The sequence below is a fragment of the Python bivittatus genome, unplaced genomic scaffold (assembly GCF_059951505.1).
Source record: "Python bivittatus isolate LINGU-HERP-01145 unplaced genomic scaffold, Pbiv_v1 ctg000290_np1212, whole genome shotgun sequence".
NCBI lineage: Eukaryota > Metazoa > Chordata > Lepidosauria > Squamata > Pythonidae > Python > Python bivittatus.
The window spans coordinates 511,810-530,982 of record NW_028277068.1 but is presented as its reverse complement, the minus strand read 5'-3'; the positions used below and the strand labels follow the sequence as shown (position 1 = coordinate 530,982).

General features: G+C 43.0%; 1 protein-coding gene across 1 annotated transcript; it reads right to left on the bottom strand.

Moving 5' to 3' along the window:
- Positions 1 to 9,542: 9,542 nt before the first annotated feature.
- On the bottom strand, positions 9,543 to 17,250 carry LOC107326693 (vomeronasal type-2 receptor 26-like). Its single transcript, XM_088143616.1, has 5 exons — positions 17,089 to 17,250; positions 15,959 to 16,246; positions 14,212 to 14,439; positions 11,850 to 11,955; positions 9,543 to 10,471 (listed from the first exon to the last, which is right to left on the bottom strand). Exons 1-5 carry the CDS (start codon positions 17,248 to 17,250, stop codon positions 9,543 to 9,545), a joined length of 1,713 nt encoding a protein of 570 aa, XP_087999742.1.
- Positions 17,251 to 19,173: the final 1,923 nt, after the last annotated feature.

The window sequence follows — 19,173 nt, the reverse complement described above, 5'->3', positions numbered from 1 at the left end:
CCATGAAGGCCTTGGAAAAGAGATTCAGAGGATCAGAATAGTGCAGGCAATGCCTGTGACACTCTGCAAGTGAAAGTTGGACTTTAAAGAAGCAGGATAGGAAGGGTATTGATATCTCTGAATGTTGGTCTTGAAGGAGACTCCTGAGAATACTATGGGCAGCCAAGAAAATTTAAGAAAAATGGATCATCAAACAAATTAACCCAGAGTTCTTGCTCGAGGCATAGATGACTAGACTCAAATTATCTTACTTTGCACACATTATGTGAAGACCCAGCTCTCTAGAGAAGACTTGAATGCTGGGAAAGGTGGAAGGAAAGAGAAGAAGAGGACGACCAGCAACAAGGTAGATGCAGTTACAGTGGTAGGGAGTACACCGTTGGAAGACTTGAAGGACCATGTTAGGGATATGGAGAAAATTATCTACAGTATGTGGTCAGTAAGAGTTGACACTGACTTGATGGCACAGAATCATCAATCATTAATCAATCAAAGTTCAAAACCTGTATTAGAAGGCAGTGAGTAAATGTCTTTACTTCTCCCTTCCTCTTAAAGCCTGTCTCCGTTTCCCTCCACCCCCATGTTATTTTCCCCTGTGTTCCTGGGACGGAAACCTTCTAAACTCTGCAAGACATCTTGTCCATTTTGCCAGTGCTGAATTAAAGGAACACAAGTCCAAAGCCTGTATTTGAAGGCAGTCAGTCTAATACATAGTTTGAGAAGGGAGAAGACACCCAGAGAGATGTTAAAACATAAAGAAATGGGAGATCTTTTTCCCCACCTGGTTGATCCATTGGGGCCACACAATGGCTTCCTTACTGATGCTGAATTTGACTCCTGTAAATCCTGCCCTTGCAAAAGTCCCGAACTTCACTCTGATGGCTGACTTATTAGGAAATAACACCCAGCTCACAATGTCAAAGTCGGCCATCAAATCTCCGTTCTCATCCACATACATTCCTTCCATGGTGTTATTGTAGACTGGGTTTTTTTTCAGGAAAAGGTGAAGCTACAGACAGAAGATGGAACAAGGTGGAAGACATGGTATCACTTTTCTTACCTTAGTCCTGAAAATACCACATTGGAATCTCGGATGGTGTAGGATCCCTTTGAGTAGATTTGTGTACAGGAGAAATGGTTTCATTCTAAATGCATTTCTTTGCCTTCAGAATTTGGGGAGCAAATATCAATAGATGTAATCAATCTGTAGTTCCTTCTTATGTGAAGGAAAATCCCACAAGTGAGCTTGTGTGATGGACTGGAATGGTGGGAGGGGAGTAAAGAATCTGCTCTCATCTCCAGAGGAGCGAGGAAGAGATAAGCAGAGGAGACTGGCACCTCCCTAAGAAATTCCATTGGTGTGAACTGACTGAGCCTGGGAACTGGTTTCATTCTGGGAAGATTCTTGTTAAGGGAATAAACCTTGCTGGATTGATTCTGCATGGTCTCCTGGAGTTCCTTGGGCTAGGACCGACATCAATCTTCCCAGAATCAAACCAGTTCCCAGGCTCAGTCAGTTCACACCAATGGAATTTCTTAGGGAGGTGCCAGTCTCCTCCGCTTATCTTTTCCTCGCTCCTCTGGAGATGAGAGCACATTCTTTACTCCCCTTCCACCATTCCAGTCCATCACAGCTTGGTCTTTTTTTCATGGCTGGCTTATTGATTCTGGGACCTGTTGGGCACCATTAAAATGATGCAATTAAATATAGTGGTAATGTAGGAAATATGATGGGAGAGGTATATGTATTCTTTTCCTCAAATATCAAATTCTTGAAACTAAGAAAAGAAAATCACCAAGCGTCATAAACTGTAATTGCTGCAATGCATGTGGCATTTCTCAGGGAGAGATGCAAAGAATGGATTTTGGAACTGCTAAACATTTTGTCAGGTTCAACACATATCCATTTCACCCCTATACATGGAAAGGGAAAGGGACTACCTGCCAGGGCTGGAGCTTTTGAACTTCCAACCTATCTTTTCTCTCCATTATTGTCCTCTGGGATCGGGATGAATGGGCCGCATTTAAGGCATAAGCCACAGTCCGGATGGCGTTGTAAGTTAAGGAGTTGTCTAGAGAGAAGATCCTCTCAATCTCCTGTTGAGGTAGAGTCTCTGAGTTCTCTTTCTCTGAACACCTTGTCCAGCCTTTCACAGACAAGGGAGGCTTTGCATATGAACAGTGAAAATGTTTAAGAGTGAGTTGCTCCATAAGAAAGTAGAAATATTTAAAACCATCATATTTGGTCCTTGTCTTTGTCTGGATAAGAAAAGAAAAAATACTTTGGGTATATTTGAAAGGCAAATTACTGTACGATAACTCCATAGTGAGGTCTCACAAAGCTGTTGTGAACCAGACTTTCCCTAGAATAGGTTTTCTGAAGGCATTAAATATATAATCTGCAAAAACTACTCCCTCTAGAAAAGATGTAAACTCTGCATAGTAAACAAATACATTGATTTGTCCCCACTTGTGGAAAACAGAAACCAGATATTTGACATTCTTAATATTCAGTAATGTGGTTTGTGCAAAAACAACACAAATGCCATTCTGTGTCAGCACAGGAGTGAAGGTCCTAATGAAATGTTCTCCATTATCAGTGGCTGCAGCAAAGACCCCAGTGAATGTCCACCGAAAGTGTTGGAGCAATTTAACAATCCCCAAGTACTGGGCACCTTCTTTGGGGATGGTCCGGTAGACAAAAGGCAACTGAGTTTTATCACTCACGGATGGTGAAGTAAAAGTGTAGCTGATCTGAAAAGAAAGCAAAAGAGAACAGTGCCAAACTATAAGGTACTGAAATATTAGCATTCCAGCTCAGAGAATGGCTGGATGATTCCAACTTAACTTGCTGGACTTAATGGGATAGCAGAAATGCAGAGAATGTAAACAAGCATCTCATCCATGGAGATTATGAGGGCTAAAAATCAGAGGAAATCCAAGCCTCCTCTTATGAGAGGTGAGAGTGCATGTCAGCATGGATCGTTTGAGATCTGGCCAGGAATAAATTCTATGTTATTGTACTATAGTCACTCAGTCAGTCAAATAGTTATTAGAGGCACTGATTTCTGGTGCACAATAAGATCCTGTTCTAGCTCTTTTAGCCTTTAGGGCAGCCTGACAATTAGGGTCAACATCATGGTTGTTAGTATGAAAGAGAGGACCTTGGTTTTCAAGGAAGTTCTCTTAGTGAAACACTGGTTCTCGGCTCACTCTGCTCGGATATTGCACCTCTTCCCACCAGTCTCCTGAGTGCTCTAATGCTGGGAAAGGTGGATGGAAGGAATGAGAAGAAGTGGACGACCAGCAGAAAAGTGGATGGCCTCAGTTACAGCATCAATGAACTGATCAATCAATGCGCTGTCGGAAGACCTGAAAGATCAGGTTAGGAATAGATTGTCATGGAGAAAATCTATCGATACGGTCACTAGAAGTCTAGAACTACTTGATGTCACATCATCACTCAATCAATCAATCGGTCGATATCTTGAGTTCAGGAATGTTGATCCACAAATACCAGTATTTGTGAGACATTTCCGAGAAAAAGTCTCATCTGGGGAAAACTCTGAGCCACCCGTCCACTCGCATACCTGTGGTATTTTGTAGATGCCCAATGTGGCTGCGATCTGGATGGATATGTCAGAGTCAGCCTCTTCCAGGAGAACCAGCATGTTTTTCTTCCTTCCACAGGTGTAGTTGGGAACATTGGCCTCTCCAGTCGAAACCAGGTCCAACAGAGCATCCAAAGTCATTCTTCTGTCTCGAAAGTCGTCATGGAGGTTGTATCCCAGAGTGATGTTGGGTAAGAGGTGGGAATCTTTGTTGATCTCCTGAATGGCAAAAAGGAAGGACAGAATTTTCCAGTACATCACATCTCCTTCCCTGAAAATATATGTGCATTATGTCATCATTCTGCATTGAAGAAAAGTAATATTGCTGAATTAAGTGTCTCTGCCTAATTGGAGATCTCTGCATCTCCTTTGCTTTCACTGAATTAAAACCAGAACTGAAGCACCCCAGACAATCTGTACATCAAGGATTGTGCCCTACTCAAAAAATGCTTCCTGGCTCTTATGAGACCTCTGTCTAGCAGTTCAGGCACTGCTTGGGAAGTTTGCAATTTATTGCTGAACGTATGAATGGGTTGTGTGGGAGTGTGTCTGTATGAGAGAGAACAGAAGAGACACTGCATGAAGAATGAGGTGAACCACTCGTTCCTCTTCTTTTCCCTCAAGGGAATGGCTTTGATCTCTTCCACGTTTCTTGACGTTCCTGCCTGCTCCCTTGATTTGAATTCCCTAAGAATAATCATTGTTCCCAGGGTCCTTTGTGGGACGTGTTTTTGCATATTTGTATATGCATTTTATGAAGTGGCTGGATGCATTCTTGCCCATCTTTCCTATCGACCTTGTGTATCTATTTCACACTGTGTTTTTATCTTGCTTTGTCTGTGTTTCTCAAATGGCATTCAGACAACTTGCTAAGCTTTCTGCGGGTGAACCTTACCTCATTTTTGTGTTGCTTAGTGTATGGGATGGAGCTGGCCCCTTAAGTTAGCTTGCGTATTGCGTATTAAGTTAGCTGAGTGTATTGGATAATCCCAGGCAATGGGTTAATTGAGCAAACAGGGTGTGTGCCACACTGTGCAATTCTCTTGTCTATTTGTTTGCTGAGTTAAAAGTGGGGGGAGAAATATAACCCAGAAACTGCTGAGCTATTGAGAAGCCTGATCTCTTATGGACCTTCCCAGGCCAGCTGAGCAAAGAAAGCTCTCCAAGAGTTTTCTCCAAAGCTAGACAGGGGGTGGGGGATAAGCAACAGAGCAGTGTAAGATTTGGGGAAAGGAGAGTGACAGAATGAAGAACCACAAAGAAACCTTGCTGTAACTTAAGAGCAAACTTACAAAATTGAAACATATAGAAATCGAAAAGTATAGTCATTGCACAACGAGTCACTCTCTGCTGAAAGGTTTGGCTCACCTGTTATTTAGTAAATAATTGGATTTAAAAGAAAGCTAGTTTCACACCAGAGGTTGATTTACGCACAAAATATTAATTTACCAACAGTGTCAGATAAAAGGCACAGACCATGATGGAACTCCATCATCTATGGAATGACTCACCCATCAAAATTTGTAGAGGGACTCATGTTGAAACTATATGACTGAACGTGAGGCACGTTGGTTGCAGAGAAGACTCCACTAATGAGGTAGTCTCCTGGCCTGTCGACTCCATCCCTCCCCATAGTTAAGAGGCACTTGGCACTGAGCATTCTGTAGGTAGCCTGTGGCAACAGGAAGAGCATCATGAGAAGCAGGAGCAGCAGGACCATTTCTGATCTGATGGATTATATCAGCTGCCTTAGGAGAAGCCCAAAGTCTTTTGGAACAGGATTGAATTTCAGTGGGTTTTCTAGTGCAGGTTCAGCCCAGCAAGGACTTCCCAGTGAGAGAGCAAGGGTCAACACAGCAGCACAGCTCCTGCTGGCTGCAAAGCTCAGTACAGCTTCCCAGGGGCACAAGATATATTTACGCACCCAACTTTTCTGATGGCAGATATTACTACATGTTGCTCCTGACTCTGTTGTTTATTTCAGGACCAATTTCCACAGGGGAAAGAGAGACCCTTGAGATCTGGCATGAATTTTCACTCTCATCCTAATAATTATGAGGAGAAGCATCACCTTTGTGAAATTGTCAACTCTTGGAGAGCCCATGTGCTGGGACCAGCTGGAGAACTACTGATGCAACTCTTACTATGACTCAAGGAGGGAGGCTGATAAGTTTGGGCCAACTGTTTCTGCTGAAACTCTTTCAAAAGAGCCAGGACCGAGAGGGCATGACCGGTTTCTTAGTCCTGCAGGGACCTTCTCCAAAGCTAGTCCTGAATCTTGTCTAGGACTAGAGACATGATCCTTCATCTTGAACTTACCTCCATATATTCCCATGCTTTGGAGTAGTTCTGATCAGGATGGGGGACAAGTGGGAGCAAGTGACAAAATGTGTGTGGCTAAGTTGAAATGTAGACTCTGCTTCTTACGCACGTGTGTGACCTCGTGAATTAAGTATGAGAGAGTGGACCTTTAGGCATCACTGTGATTAAGTACGGACACATGTGAAGGATGTCCTTATTGCTGGAGAGAACGGACTCATCTCATGCTGTGACTGGGTTTTTCCAATTCTTACTCTTCAGTTTATTAGACAGCAAAGAAAGAAAGGGCTTCCTGTCCTGTGTCTGAGATTGCTAAAAGGGGCCAGTTAGAGAAAGGGCAGAAAATGGGTGTGTTCAGGAAAGTTCCTGAAATGAAGCAAACACCAAGCAAAATGCAAATACTGAGTGGTTGCTAATCGGATTTTTAATAGTTATTTTCGGAGAAAGGCATATAGGCAGCACAGGTACTTTCTCACCTAAAGCAAAATTCAGTACTGGTTGCTCCAAAGCCATCAACCCTGAGATGCTAGCAGATTCCTCACCAAATTGGCCCAATTTACAAAATGTGTTTAAACTCAGTGAGGAACTAAGCAGGGGGAGATTCTACCAGCCTCTTGTCTCTTCAATGTTTACCTTGAGTCCTGAATCAGATCTCGTGATTAAGCAGATCTACCCAAGATGGAGATTCAGGCTAGCTTGGACTGGCAATCCTCAATCTTCGGAAGAACTTAACTTTTGTCCAATGGCTCCTTCAACAATTGTGGCATTCAATCTGAATCCTACTGCAAAAGCTGCTGAGCCATGGATCTGAGCTCTTGCTGTCCATGGGCAACAGTGTTTCTTAGCAAGCTGTGGACCTCCAATGGCAGCAGCAGCTAAGCATAGTCTCTAACAAAGTTTGTTGTTAGAATGCATGACCATTGCTTTATTTGTTCAATCGATAGGCCTTCTGACTCCATCATGACTCTGGCAGGACATGAAACAATTATAACCAAGTAATCCAAAATCATACAAAAGCAACATCCAGAAAAAGAACACAAACTTCTCACAAGGGGCCTCCCATCCACCCTACCCCAAGGTTTGGGGAAGAGGCAGGTTTTAAGGGTTCATTTGAAGAGGGCCAGGGTGGGAGCCATACAAAACCTGGTGGTGGTAGGAATGTAATTTCAGAGGACAGGGACTGCGAGAGAGAGGCCCCACTTTCTCGGTCCCATCAGGTAACACTGTTTAGTCAATGCGACCTGAAGCACGCCAACTGTGTCCAATTGTATAGGACAGACAGAAACTAAAGAAGGCAGATGGTCCCTCAAATTACCAGGCCCTGTGCCCTGAAGGGCTTTGTCGGTGCTAACTGTCCCCATGAATTGCACCAGGAAGCCTACTGGTAACCTGTGCAACTCAGGAAGCAGAAGTGTTGTGTGAACGTACCATGATATACCCATATCGGTTTGTACTAAATGCAGCTTCTGAGTGATCTTCAAGGGCAGCCGGATGTAAAGTGCATTATAATAGTCCAACATGAAATGAGCAAAGCATGAGTGGCTGTATTAAGGGCCTCCTGGACAAGGTGTGGACACAAGTGGTGTGCTACATGATTTTATGCAAAGGGGATCCTGGCCACAGCTACCATTTGGTCCTCCAGCAGGTCCCCCATCCACACTAGCCCAAGGCCTGGGGAAGAGTCAAGCTTTAAGGGTTCATTAGGGTAGGGCCAAGCTGGGGGCCCCAGGTGCTTAGCCCCCAAGCTCTGGAACATTCTTCCCCCAGTATCTGAGGACTGGGCAGGCCTGGATGGGGAGTAACAGGCTCAAGCTCAACTCTGACAAGATGGAAAGATCATGGGCCTTTGGGCCACAGAGCTCTGGGGACTTAATGTACAGTGACCCTATGCATTTCTATTCCTGTATTGGTTTTCTATTTCCAAAGTTTGCTCTTAAGTTACAGCACTGTTTCTTCTACATTTTGCTGCTGTCTTTTCCCCAAATCTCACACTGCTCTGTTGCTCATCTCCCAGTTCCGTTCTAGCTTCTGGTTTCTTTGCTTGACTGGGTTGGGAAAATGCCTAGGAGCTCAGGCTTCTCAACAGCTCAGCAATTTCTGGGTTGTATTTCTTCCCTCACTTTTAACTAAGCGAGTAAATGGACAAGAGAATGTACAATACACACCCTGTTTGCTCAATTAATGAGGACTGGGGTGAACTACAGATACTGTGTCAGGGAAAAAAACCTCATTAAATACGAGAGACAGACACACCATAAAACAAGTCACCTCAAAGTTCTAAGTTCTTCTAAGAGCTTTATTAAAGTTAGTTCAGCAAGAAAGTAAAGTGCAATCGATAACATACAAGGTGCTTACTTAGATATACATTGCAATGTGGACCGACAGGAGCAAGCCGTCACTGAGACAGCTTGACCATGTGGGTCCAGACCCCCAAATTGCAATCCTTTTTATCCTTTAAAACCGCAAACCAGAACCATGACTCTTAGGATTTTCATAACGTTCCCAGAGCTAATTTCACCACACTTTCCTGTTCCCTTTGTCCCTGTCACGTCTGTTCCCATCAGCAAGTTTGCTTATTTAACAGTTTGCTCTAGTTTTGCAAGTTTTATTTCCTGTCATTGCCCCAAAGGTCATCTCCAAGCTAGCCCTTGCTTTATTATTAAATGTGATTAAGCAACATATTTCTATATTAAAATAGGTTTCAGGCCACTAGCATTTTTCCTCTCACAACTGTTAAACAAATGAATGATTCATTGCAGTATTGTGCTACCGTTTGGAGATTCTAGTGTTCTACGACGCTTTATGTTGCTGGCTTTTGGCCCTAATCAAGAATGCAACAAAGTTGTTCTAGCAGACTCCAGATGGCAGAGGGGTCATCATCAGCCCACTTTTTTTTGACATGCCTGCAACTTTTTAACGTGCATTTTTGGGGCTCACTTTTCTAACCATTAGCAGATCATCCCACATATTTGGGAACCTGCCAGTGACTAAGAAGTTCTTCAGAACTTTGTAGAGGTACTACTGCACTACCTCCAGAATACCTTCTGCATTCCTATCAACAGGAAGACAGCTGTACAGAAATACATGTACAGTGATTGTCCCATGAAGAGAATGAATAGGAAGAAATGGAGTGGAAGAATGCTCCACCTGGATCTAAGAGTCCTTGTCCTTGGTTTATTTTCCTGTAGAGTTTGACCTGAACCCTTCCCATTCACAGTTCATAGGGACTTCCTGGATTATGTGATACTTAAAGCCAATTTAGAACCTCAGGTAACTGTGCTGGATCATGACTAAAACATCAACATGAAAAGAAAGTTCATGAAATGGTAAACAGGATTTTAAGTTCTTGAGAAGTCCATCTGTCTATTTACTGTACCTATTATCAATCTGTCATCATTTTATAATTAAACTCAATATTTAATTACTAAAATGCTTAGTAATGGCTAGGAAAACAAAGGAATTAAAACAATTTTAGATGTCTTTCAATTAGGAAGAAAAGCATACAAGATTAAAAAAAACAACCTGAGGATTTCGTGATGAGATCCAAACCATAGAATGGGGACAGGGGAAAGAACAAGGGGAAGACAAAGGGTTCTTCTGCTGCTGATGACATCAGAAGCACTTATTAGAATCATTTTCTCTTTTAGCTGTCATGATTAGTTGCTCCTTAGTATTGAGGTCTGGCCTCAAAATAATAATGTAGCATTTGGGGAAAAAGATGCAGCCCAGCAGCCCAGCACTGGAGGCCAAGATGGAGGTGATCTGCACAGCCACCATGTACTTCCCTTTGGTGCTCAGATAAGTGGGCACAAAGGACACCCAAACACTGCAGAAGACCAGCATGCTGAAGGTGATCAGCTTGGCTTCGTTGAAGGTCCCAGGGAGGGTCCTAGCCAGGAAAGCCACCAGGAAGCAGACGGCAGCCAGGAAGCCCATGTTGCCAAGAGCAGAGTAAAACATGGTGACGGATCCTTCATTGCATTGTAGGGTGATCTCTCCAGGCTGAGAATGCAGGTCAAAGTCAGGAAATGGGGGAGAAGTGCCAAGCCAACTGCTGCAAATGACAACTTGAAGACCAGAGCAGGAAAGAACAATAGAGTTGGCCAAGCTCTTCCCCAGCCATCTCTGTACTTTACTCCCTGGTTTTGTGGCCAAGAAGACCAGCACCACCATGATCGTTTTGGCCAAGACAGAAGAAATGGCAACTGAGAAGATGATGCTAAAGGTTGTCTGTCGGAGAAGGCAGGTGGCTCTCCTCGGTTGGCCAATGAAGAGGAAGGAGGTGAAGAAGGAAAGCAAGAGGGAGACAAGGAGGATGTAGGAGAGGTCCCTGTTGTTGGCTTTGACGATTGGAGTGTCTTGGAATTTAATGAAGATTCCCAAGACAAAGGCTGTTGATAAGGACAGGAACAAGGCAACGGAAATTAGGATTCTCCCCAAGTAGTCTTTATAGTATAGGAAGGTTTTAATCTTTGGAATATAATGATCTTGACTGATATTTGGATGCTGATCTTCTGAACAAGCGATGTATTTTTCTGCATCTGAAAAAAGCAAGAGTAATGTCTACCTTAAAGCTGGTTCTTTTGTCTTTTATTGAAACTACTATTTGCATAAAATTAGTAAGGAATGAATATAGGGAGGTAAGCAGTAAGAATGAAGATGCAGGATGTTCGGTATCAGATAATGTATTTCCCATGTAGCAAACTCTGGAGAGTCTTAAGTAGAATAAACTAGAACACGATTTGCCAAAGATAAAGATGAATCACTGCAACCTATTCTCAGAAAGAGCTGTGACTATTCTAAGGTGTTGCCTACTTTTGTACTTTCACATACACCAAACGACTTTTTGGAGATTGAATCCAAAGCATGCACAACCCTATGACTAAATTACCAGAAGAGGTGGTGGAGTCCCCTTCAATGGGTGTTTTCAGAGGAGGCTTGCAGAGAACGATGGTCAGTATCCAGTCCTTCTCCACAAAAGTCCACCAAGAAAGTCCAGAAGTTGACTTTCCTATTCATCCAGGTTTTCTAACATGCATCCAGCAGCTCCAGCAAGTTCCACTGCATTATAGGACCCCCAATTTCAGTTGATTCCAAGATGCAAGTCCCGTCCTTGCATCTCTCTGTGATTGGCTGGTGGTCTTTGAGGCCAGGTTCTGCCACCAAGCCCACTCAAGGTCCCCTCTTTCTTCCTCTAAGTAAATGCCTCAGACGAGACCCTCCCTTCTCATGAAGATAAAGGGAGCAAGGGGGGAAGTGCATTCAGACCTGCAAAATGCTATAGAAATTAAATAAATAAATACATTCTGCGATTATACCTTTACAATAAAAGTAGCACTGACCTACATGACATTGGATACCTAATTTGATCTACCTTGAAGGGTAGACACTCACACAGTGTGCCACCCTGCCCTCTTGACACTGACCTAGATGGAAACCTGAAATCTCCTGACAACAAATTCTACAACTCTTGCTGTAGCCTGGGATTTTGAGTGTTCTCTGACAAGCCTTCATATTGGAGCTAAATATCCTGATTAAAATTGCTAAAACTACCATTGCCAAGTCTTCAGTTCCTAGGTCCACTGGCACCAACTTCCTTGTTGTCGAACCTTCTCCACTAAGCTCAGGACCAGGCATAAACCAGCCAGGTTGGCCTCAATTCCAATTTCCTTTTGATTATCAGTACTTCTACTTGGCTGCTGTCTCTTTCAGCCTTCTTCTCTGTGTTCTCTTCTCCATTATCCTCCTGTTCTCAACTCCTAATAGCTTAACCCTAGCTCAGAGCTTAACTACAATACCTACTAAAATAACAATCATACGCAAAAGCAAACCCAGACAAATCATTAACAAAAATGTATACCACTAAATCAAGACTTCTAGCATTCTCTCCCCTCATTCCCAGCTCAAAAGGTTAATTACCAGTCACTATCGTAAAGCCAAATAAAGCAGAGTAGATAATGTGAGTTGCCAGCAAGGGGTTGTTGGGCTCTGGAAGCTGCCTAAACATTTGCCAGTCTTTGAGCTTCTGAGAAAATGGGACCAGGCAGGGGGTTGGACTGGATGACTCCTAAGGTCCCTTCCAATCCTGTGACTCCATGATTCTATGAAATCTGAAATCATGAACTTCAGCTGCCTCTTGGAATGGTTCCATCCAGATTTGGACAACTGCAGGAAGACTCACTGCATTCTTTTCCAGAGACCTACTCCATCTTGTTATGCCCTGGAGCCCTGTACATTCTTGCTTTTCAGAGAGAGTAGATGAATACCAGTCTTAGCAATGGAAGGTGTGTGCAGAAGGTGAAGAGCGAGAGATGTTCTCTCTGCTCATGCCAAATACTGGCTAATCCAATATCCTTTAATATTGTGCCTCTGGGTAATTTCTTACTCACAGTGAAATGAAGAATAGGACCTAAAATTTAATGGCATAACAATAGATACACAGCTGGAACAATGGACTGGACTCAAGCAGAACTAGAAGCCCTGGATAGGAAAACCAGGAAAATAATGGCAATGAATCATGCCCTTCATCCATGCAGCGACGTTGACAGACTTACTTACCAAGGAGCACAAGAGGGCATGGGATGTTACAAGTACACCAGACAGTTGAAGAGGAAAAAAGGGCATTGGAAGAATATCTGAAGGACAGCGAAGAAGATACACTGAAGCTAGTACACCATGAAGGCTTACTGAATACTGAAGAGACCAAACTGGCCTACAAGAAAGACCAAATGAAGAATAGAAAAGAGGAATGGCAAGGCCATTTGCATGGCCAGTACACACATGCACACACCAAAAATGAGCAGGCAAAGCAGATAACAAGAAGACCTGGTAATGGCTACGAGCAGGAAAGTTGAAGAAAGAGACAGGAGCTAATTCGGGCTGCATGACCCCAAGCCTTAAGAACAAATACATAGAAAGCCAGAACTGAGAAGACAGCAACAGATGGCAAATGCCGCCTCTGCAAAGAAGCTGAAGAGACAGTGGACCACCTCGTTAGCTGCTGCAAGAAGATCGCACCGACTGACTACAAACAATGGTATGACAAAGTAACAACAATGGTGCATTGGAATATCTGCAAGAAATACCATTTGCCTGCAAGCAAGAACTGGTGGGACCACCAGACAGCCAAAGTCATAGAAAATGAAGAAGCTAAAGTGCTCTGGGACTTTAGAATTCAAACAGACAAGCATCTACGACACAACACCCCAGACTTAACAATTGTTGATAAGCGAGACAAAAACATCTGGGTAGTGGACATTGCAATACCTGGAGACAGCAAAACAGAAGAGAAAGAACTGGAGAAAATCACAACATACAAAGACCTGCAAATAGAAGTAGAATGACTATGGCAAACGAAAGCAAAGGTAGTACCAATAGTAATAGGTGCCTTGGGTGCAATCCCAAAACATCTGGAGCACCACCTGAAGACCATCGGCATTGACAAAATCACTATCAGTCCATTGCAAAAGGCAGCTTTACTTGGAACAGCTAATATCCTACAACGATACCTTTACCATCATCAAACAACAACATCTGCCTATCCCAGGTCCTTGGGAAGGACTCAGTAGGTGGATCAAAATGCCAAATCCATTCTAAACATCTGGATGACTGTGCGACCAACCATAATAATGCACTGATAGTATGAATAAATGAATACATTATAATATTTAAACTGTATTGTATTGCAACTGTAAAACTGGTCCCCATGAAGAAATTAGACTTAATAATTAAATAAAAGTATGCATTTTACTTTAGAAACTATGAATGAGAAAAGAGGCATCTCTAGAAATTATTTTCAAAAGCCCATTTCATGGAAAATGCCTGGACATACATTTTTTTCTGAAAGTCTGCCCCTTTCCTCCGGTCACCCACCTTCCATGGTGGAGATGGTTCCTTCTGCACAAGAATGACAGTCGTAGCAGCAGACAGGCTTCCCTTCCTGAGCCACCTTCCAGAATCCAGGACGACAGCTTTCCACACACCTGGAAGGAGGCAGGGGCTGAGCAGAGAGAGGAAGAACATCCAGAATATGAATTTATTTTGAGAAAAATAAGAAAGGATCCACAGCCTCATCTAAATGACGAAGCTTCAGGCTGCTTGCTAGCTTCTCTTCTCTTCTGAAGTTTCACGTTTTAGAGTTAGATCTTAAGTTTATACACTGACTTCCTCAAGGAAAGGTGAGAAGAAAGGCAAACGTTCTGGTGTGAAACTGACAGTCATTCAAAGCCACAATTACCCATCATGAGAGTTACAGACAGAGTGAAATAAAGAGGTTCCCCACCTTGTTCAGCTTTTCCATGTGTGCAATATTGTCCTGGAGGATCACCAGTTTAGAACCTCGGGATCCCTGTCTTTCTAGGTGCCCAGATTTCATCCTGGTGACAGACTTGTTGGTGTAAACCAGCCAGTTCACAATGTCCAAGTCAGCAGCTGGGTCTCCCTTCTCATCCAAATATACTCCATCAATGGAATTATTGTAAAACTTGGAGTTTTGAAGGAAGGTATGAAACTGGAAAGACAAGAAAAGGGGAAAGTTTAGAAAGGAAATCAGAAGTCAATTTTTTAGTCAAAGCAGGTAGCAAATCCTTTTCTATCTTAATGGTGTGTCATGGACAGAGATAGAGGTAGAGATAGAGAATATAGCTATAGATATAAAATCCATGAAAATGGTATATATACTCCACCCTCTCTTAGCAAGAGAGCTAATCAGATGTTACATTATGCCATGCCCCGTGTACAAGGGTTTTACATGATCTCTGTCTGCCCTTTTGGGGTGGGAGGATTCCTCTATTTTTTACATGGGCCATTGAACAAATCAACCCAGAGTTCTCACTTGAGGCACAAATGACTAGGCTCAAATTATCCTACATTGGACACATTATGCAAAGACGGTCTGGAAAAGGCTGTGATGCTGGGGTAAGCGGAAGGAACGAGAAGAAGAGGAAGACCCGTGGCAAAGTGGAGGGACTCAGTGCCAGTGGTGATAAATGCACAGCTGGGAGACCAAGACGACAGGTAAGGGATAGAGCCTCATGGAGAAAATCTATGTGGTCGCCAGGAGTCCAAAGCAACCTGATGGCACGTGATCATCATCCGTCATATCCTATGTGGGGCTTTCACTTATATTCACTACCAGGATGCCGTATGTGATCAGCAGCATCCTTACTGGAAACCCTCAGATATATGTAGCCAGATCTTCTTCTATGAGGTTATTCCACAAGGTGTTTCAGGAAGATATATAGAATTCACCAGAATAGTATATATAGTCCACCTTGCCGTAAGCTCTCACCGTGCCATGCATAACATTGCATTTGTCTCTCGCTCTGAGGACTTACATGTAGTCAACTAAAATGCAATGGTCCAGGAGCTCAGTTCCCCCAAAGGGTTTGAACCCCATAACGTAAGAACTGGCTATGCAGCTCTGATGATTCCTGATAAAAATAAAATTGGTCACGTGTTGTCTCCTGGTGGTCAATATAACCAAATCCTTTTTGTGACTCCTTGGCTCTTCTTTGGAACTTCTTTTTTTTTATTTTGAAACAAATCTAGAAAACCTCTTCAGGGTCATCAATCTTTTGGCAACTCTTTTGTTCAGGCCAGGAGAAAAGCCAGTAGCTCAACCTGGTGACCCAGCCCAACTATTTCCTTTTCTTTCTCTCTTTCTGTCTTTCTTTCTGTCTTTCTGTCTTTCTTCTCTTTGTTGTTAGTCTTGACTACCTTTCCCCCCTCTTTTTTATTTCCAGGCTGGAATCTCTGGACTAGCAATTTTCCGGCCTTATAGCCAAAAAATTCTATCAGTAGAGAAGGGGGGTGAGGGGAAACAACCCTCACTTGGATTTTTTCTCTCCGTTAGTGGCTGAAGCTACTCAGGGAAACTCAAGGAGGTACAGCCAGTCCAGTCATGTGTTTTCTCCTTCACTTTCCAGCCTTTGGCTTACTCCAGACAGAAAACTCTTTTGGCCACCTGGATGCAGACCCCTCCCCGCTTATGGTCTGGCATTGAGTTGTGCCCCGTGGAGACCAAATACCTGCCAAGCCTTCAGCCTTGGAGCTGACCTCTTGGATCTGGAGAAATAGGCTGAATGCAAGGCCAGCCCCACAGCCCAGATTATGTTGTAAGTGAAATAGCTGTCAACAGACAGGATCTGTCTGATCTCTTCCTGGGGCGGAAGTTCCAGTTCTCTCTCCCGGCACTGCCTCCAGACTTTCACAGACAAGGCATCCTTGATGTAGGAGCACATAAAGGATTTCTCTACAAAGTGTCTCATGGAGGAGTGAACTTGCTTAAAAGCTTCATAGGTCACCATTTGATTTGTCTGCACAAGAAAGGAAAAAAAGCCAAGGATGTTTTGGAAGGCAAAGAAATTACTTTCCATGAAATCCCATGTAAGATCCCAGCAGGCTGTTGTGATCAGGACTTTTCCTGAAGCAGATTCCTTAAGGTCCTTAACCACTAGGTGTATAATCAATATGCCAACCTGGAATGAACTAGTCTCTGCACCATAAAGAAAGACATTCACTTGTCTCCACTTGGAAAATGGCTCAGGCTTAATCACCAAGTTGCTGATAGTTATGGAAAACATTTGTGATATAACTGGACAAATGCCTTTCCTTATCAGCATGGAAGTCAAGGTCTTCATGAACCTCTCTCCCTGGTCTGTGTCTGGAGCAAGCAGACCCACCAAGGTCCACCTGAAATGGAGGAGCAGCTTGACCATCCCTGGGTACTGGAGTCCTTCAGCAGGGAGCATTGGGTAGAAGAAAGGAGACTGTGTTTTATCACTCAAAGGCTGGGAAACAAAACTGTAGCTGATCTGAAAGAGAAAAATGAATTTATTCTATGACCCATAAAGCCCCCAAATAGCCATTCTCTCCCCACTGAATGCCCCTGAAATGTAGATCCTTGGGTGAGGATTTTACGTCTCTGCTCATCCATTGCTTCTCTTCTACTGGCTCCCTAAAAGCAGCATTTTGCTGTTCCAAGGAGCCAAAAAGGTTCCTCGATCTGGATGAGGATGATGGCAGGAGGGAAGATGTCTGCTCTAACTCTTTTCTCCCTTTAGGAATCGTGATCCCTCATCCACAATGCCCATGATAAAACTCTGCTCTTGGATTTCCATTTCCATGACTGAATATTGTCTTCTCAGCAAAGAAATACCTGTGGGATTTTGTAGATGCCCAACATGTTCGAAATGAGGATGGAGATGTCGGTACTGGCCCCTTCAAGAACGGCCACTGTGTTTCTCTGCCTCCCACACCTGTAGTTGGGAACATTGGCCTCCCCGTCTGAAAGCAGGTCCAGCAAAGCATCTGAAGTCATTTGTGCACTGAAATAGTTTTCATAGATATTGTAACCCAGGGTAGTGTTAGGTAAGAGACTGGAATCCTGGTTGAAGTTGTGCACAGCAGACAGGAAGGATAGCGTTTTCCAATACTTTGTGTATTGTCCCCTACAAGTATAAATACATTAGAAAATAAATCAAAAGAATATTTTACTGAAATATTATTCAGTCTTATACTTCTGCTTCACCCAGCAATGAGAGTCCTTATGAGAGAATTGAAACATTCCTAAAATATTAATATAGAAAAATAGTAACAAATAGTAAATTGGGTTATTAAAAGTTTTTAGATCCTATTTCAAAGTTACCATTCCATTTGTTTCAGGAACAGAAAGTCAACCTTAGGAGCAGGTTAATGACATTTTGTCCTATTTTGGGCGGGATCGTTTAATCTCTCATAAGGGTGGCTGATATCCTCAGATATCTCACATATTGGAATGCAATTCTTGACACACTAAATTCCTGTGAGGTCTGAACAAATCTATTGATTATTGGCCTTCTTGTGTTATAAATATTTTTGAAGTTGGACCAGGAGCTCAAACTAGTTTAATACATATTCTCTCTTCCTCTCTCTCTTAGTAAAATCATCTTCCCCATCATTTAATATTTGGAAGTTTTACTTATTCTTCAATATCAAGTACAGAATCAGAAAGCTGGAAAGGGCCATTTGGGAGATCAGCTTTACTGTCTAACTTCCTTGATGTATACAGAAGCACAGCATACCATGGTGATCAGCAGGATCCTCGTATTAGGTCAATCCTTTAGAATATTTTCATTTTTGTTAAGCTTGGGGGCATTAAATACTTGGCATAAATTCATAAATGGGAATCATAAACTTTTGCAACATCAGTGAATAAGTAAATCCTTAACTGTGACTCTTTCATCCCATTAGCAAATCTTAGTGTAGAAAAGGGATTGTGAAGGTTATCCCATCACCAGTCCAAGGAAAAAATAAAGTACTTCTGGGAGCTTGCAGCCATGTCATCTTCAGGAGTCACACTCAGTTTGAGGATGGTTTTCCTCATGGGGGAGAGAGGGGTGAGGAGGAAGAGAGGGACCACCCCCTGTTTCATAGCCACAATCTAGGTCTGCTAAATGATATGAAGAAAGGGAACGTTCATTCTGCATGTTGAAATGACAGCAAAGATCTCTACTTGATCGTCTTTCTTGATAGGTGCTGAGGAGCCTCATCAGCGGCAGGGTGTAAAACGGATCCCCAAGATAAAATAGGACAGAAAGAGAGCAAAAGCAGCAGATCAAGAGGACAATGGCTGGTCATTTCAGGGAGCTGGATCTGACTTACAAGTGTAATTGAATGGATGGAGTTGTGCTGAAGCTTAAGGGTAGAGCTCTAGCCTGGGTTGCAGAGACTATCCCACTAATGAAATAATCTCCTGGCTTGTAATAATTCCGTGAATCAACTTCTTCCTGCTCTGGAGTCAGAAGGCATTTGGCTTTGCGCATCTGAGAAGCTCCCTGGGGCCACAACAGCAGCGCAAGGAGAAGCAGCAGCAAGATGACTTCCTGGCTTGGTTCACCCTTGTGCATTGCAACTGCTTTGATCAGGGAATGAAAAGGAAGGTAGAAGAAATCAAAGGTCTCTTCCAAAACAGAAGCTTGACTGGCTTTCCTAATTCAGACAGAGACCAGCCAAGGTTTCACATCTGAAGGAGATGGCCCCTGCCTGCCCTAAAAGTCTCCCCAGGCTCTCTTTTTCTCCAGAACCATTTATCAACCAGCCTTTCTCTTGCCAAGAAGTGATGCAGAATTACTCTGGCACCTGGTTTGACATCAAAACATGTTTTTGATGTGCTTATTGAGCAATCTTCTCAATAATTCCAGAAAGGTCTCTAGAGAGTTAATAGAAAAGCAACAGATGATTCTCTATGATTTGGATAATTGTA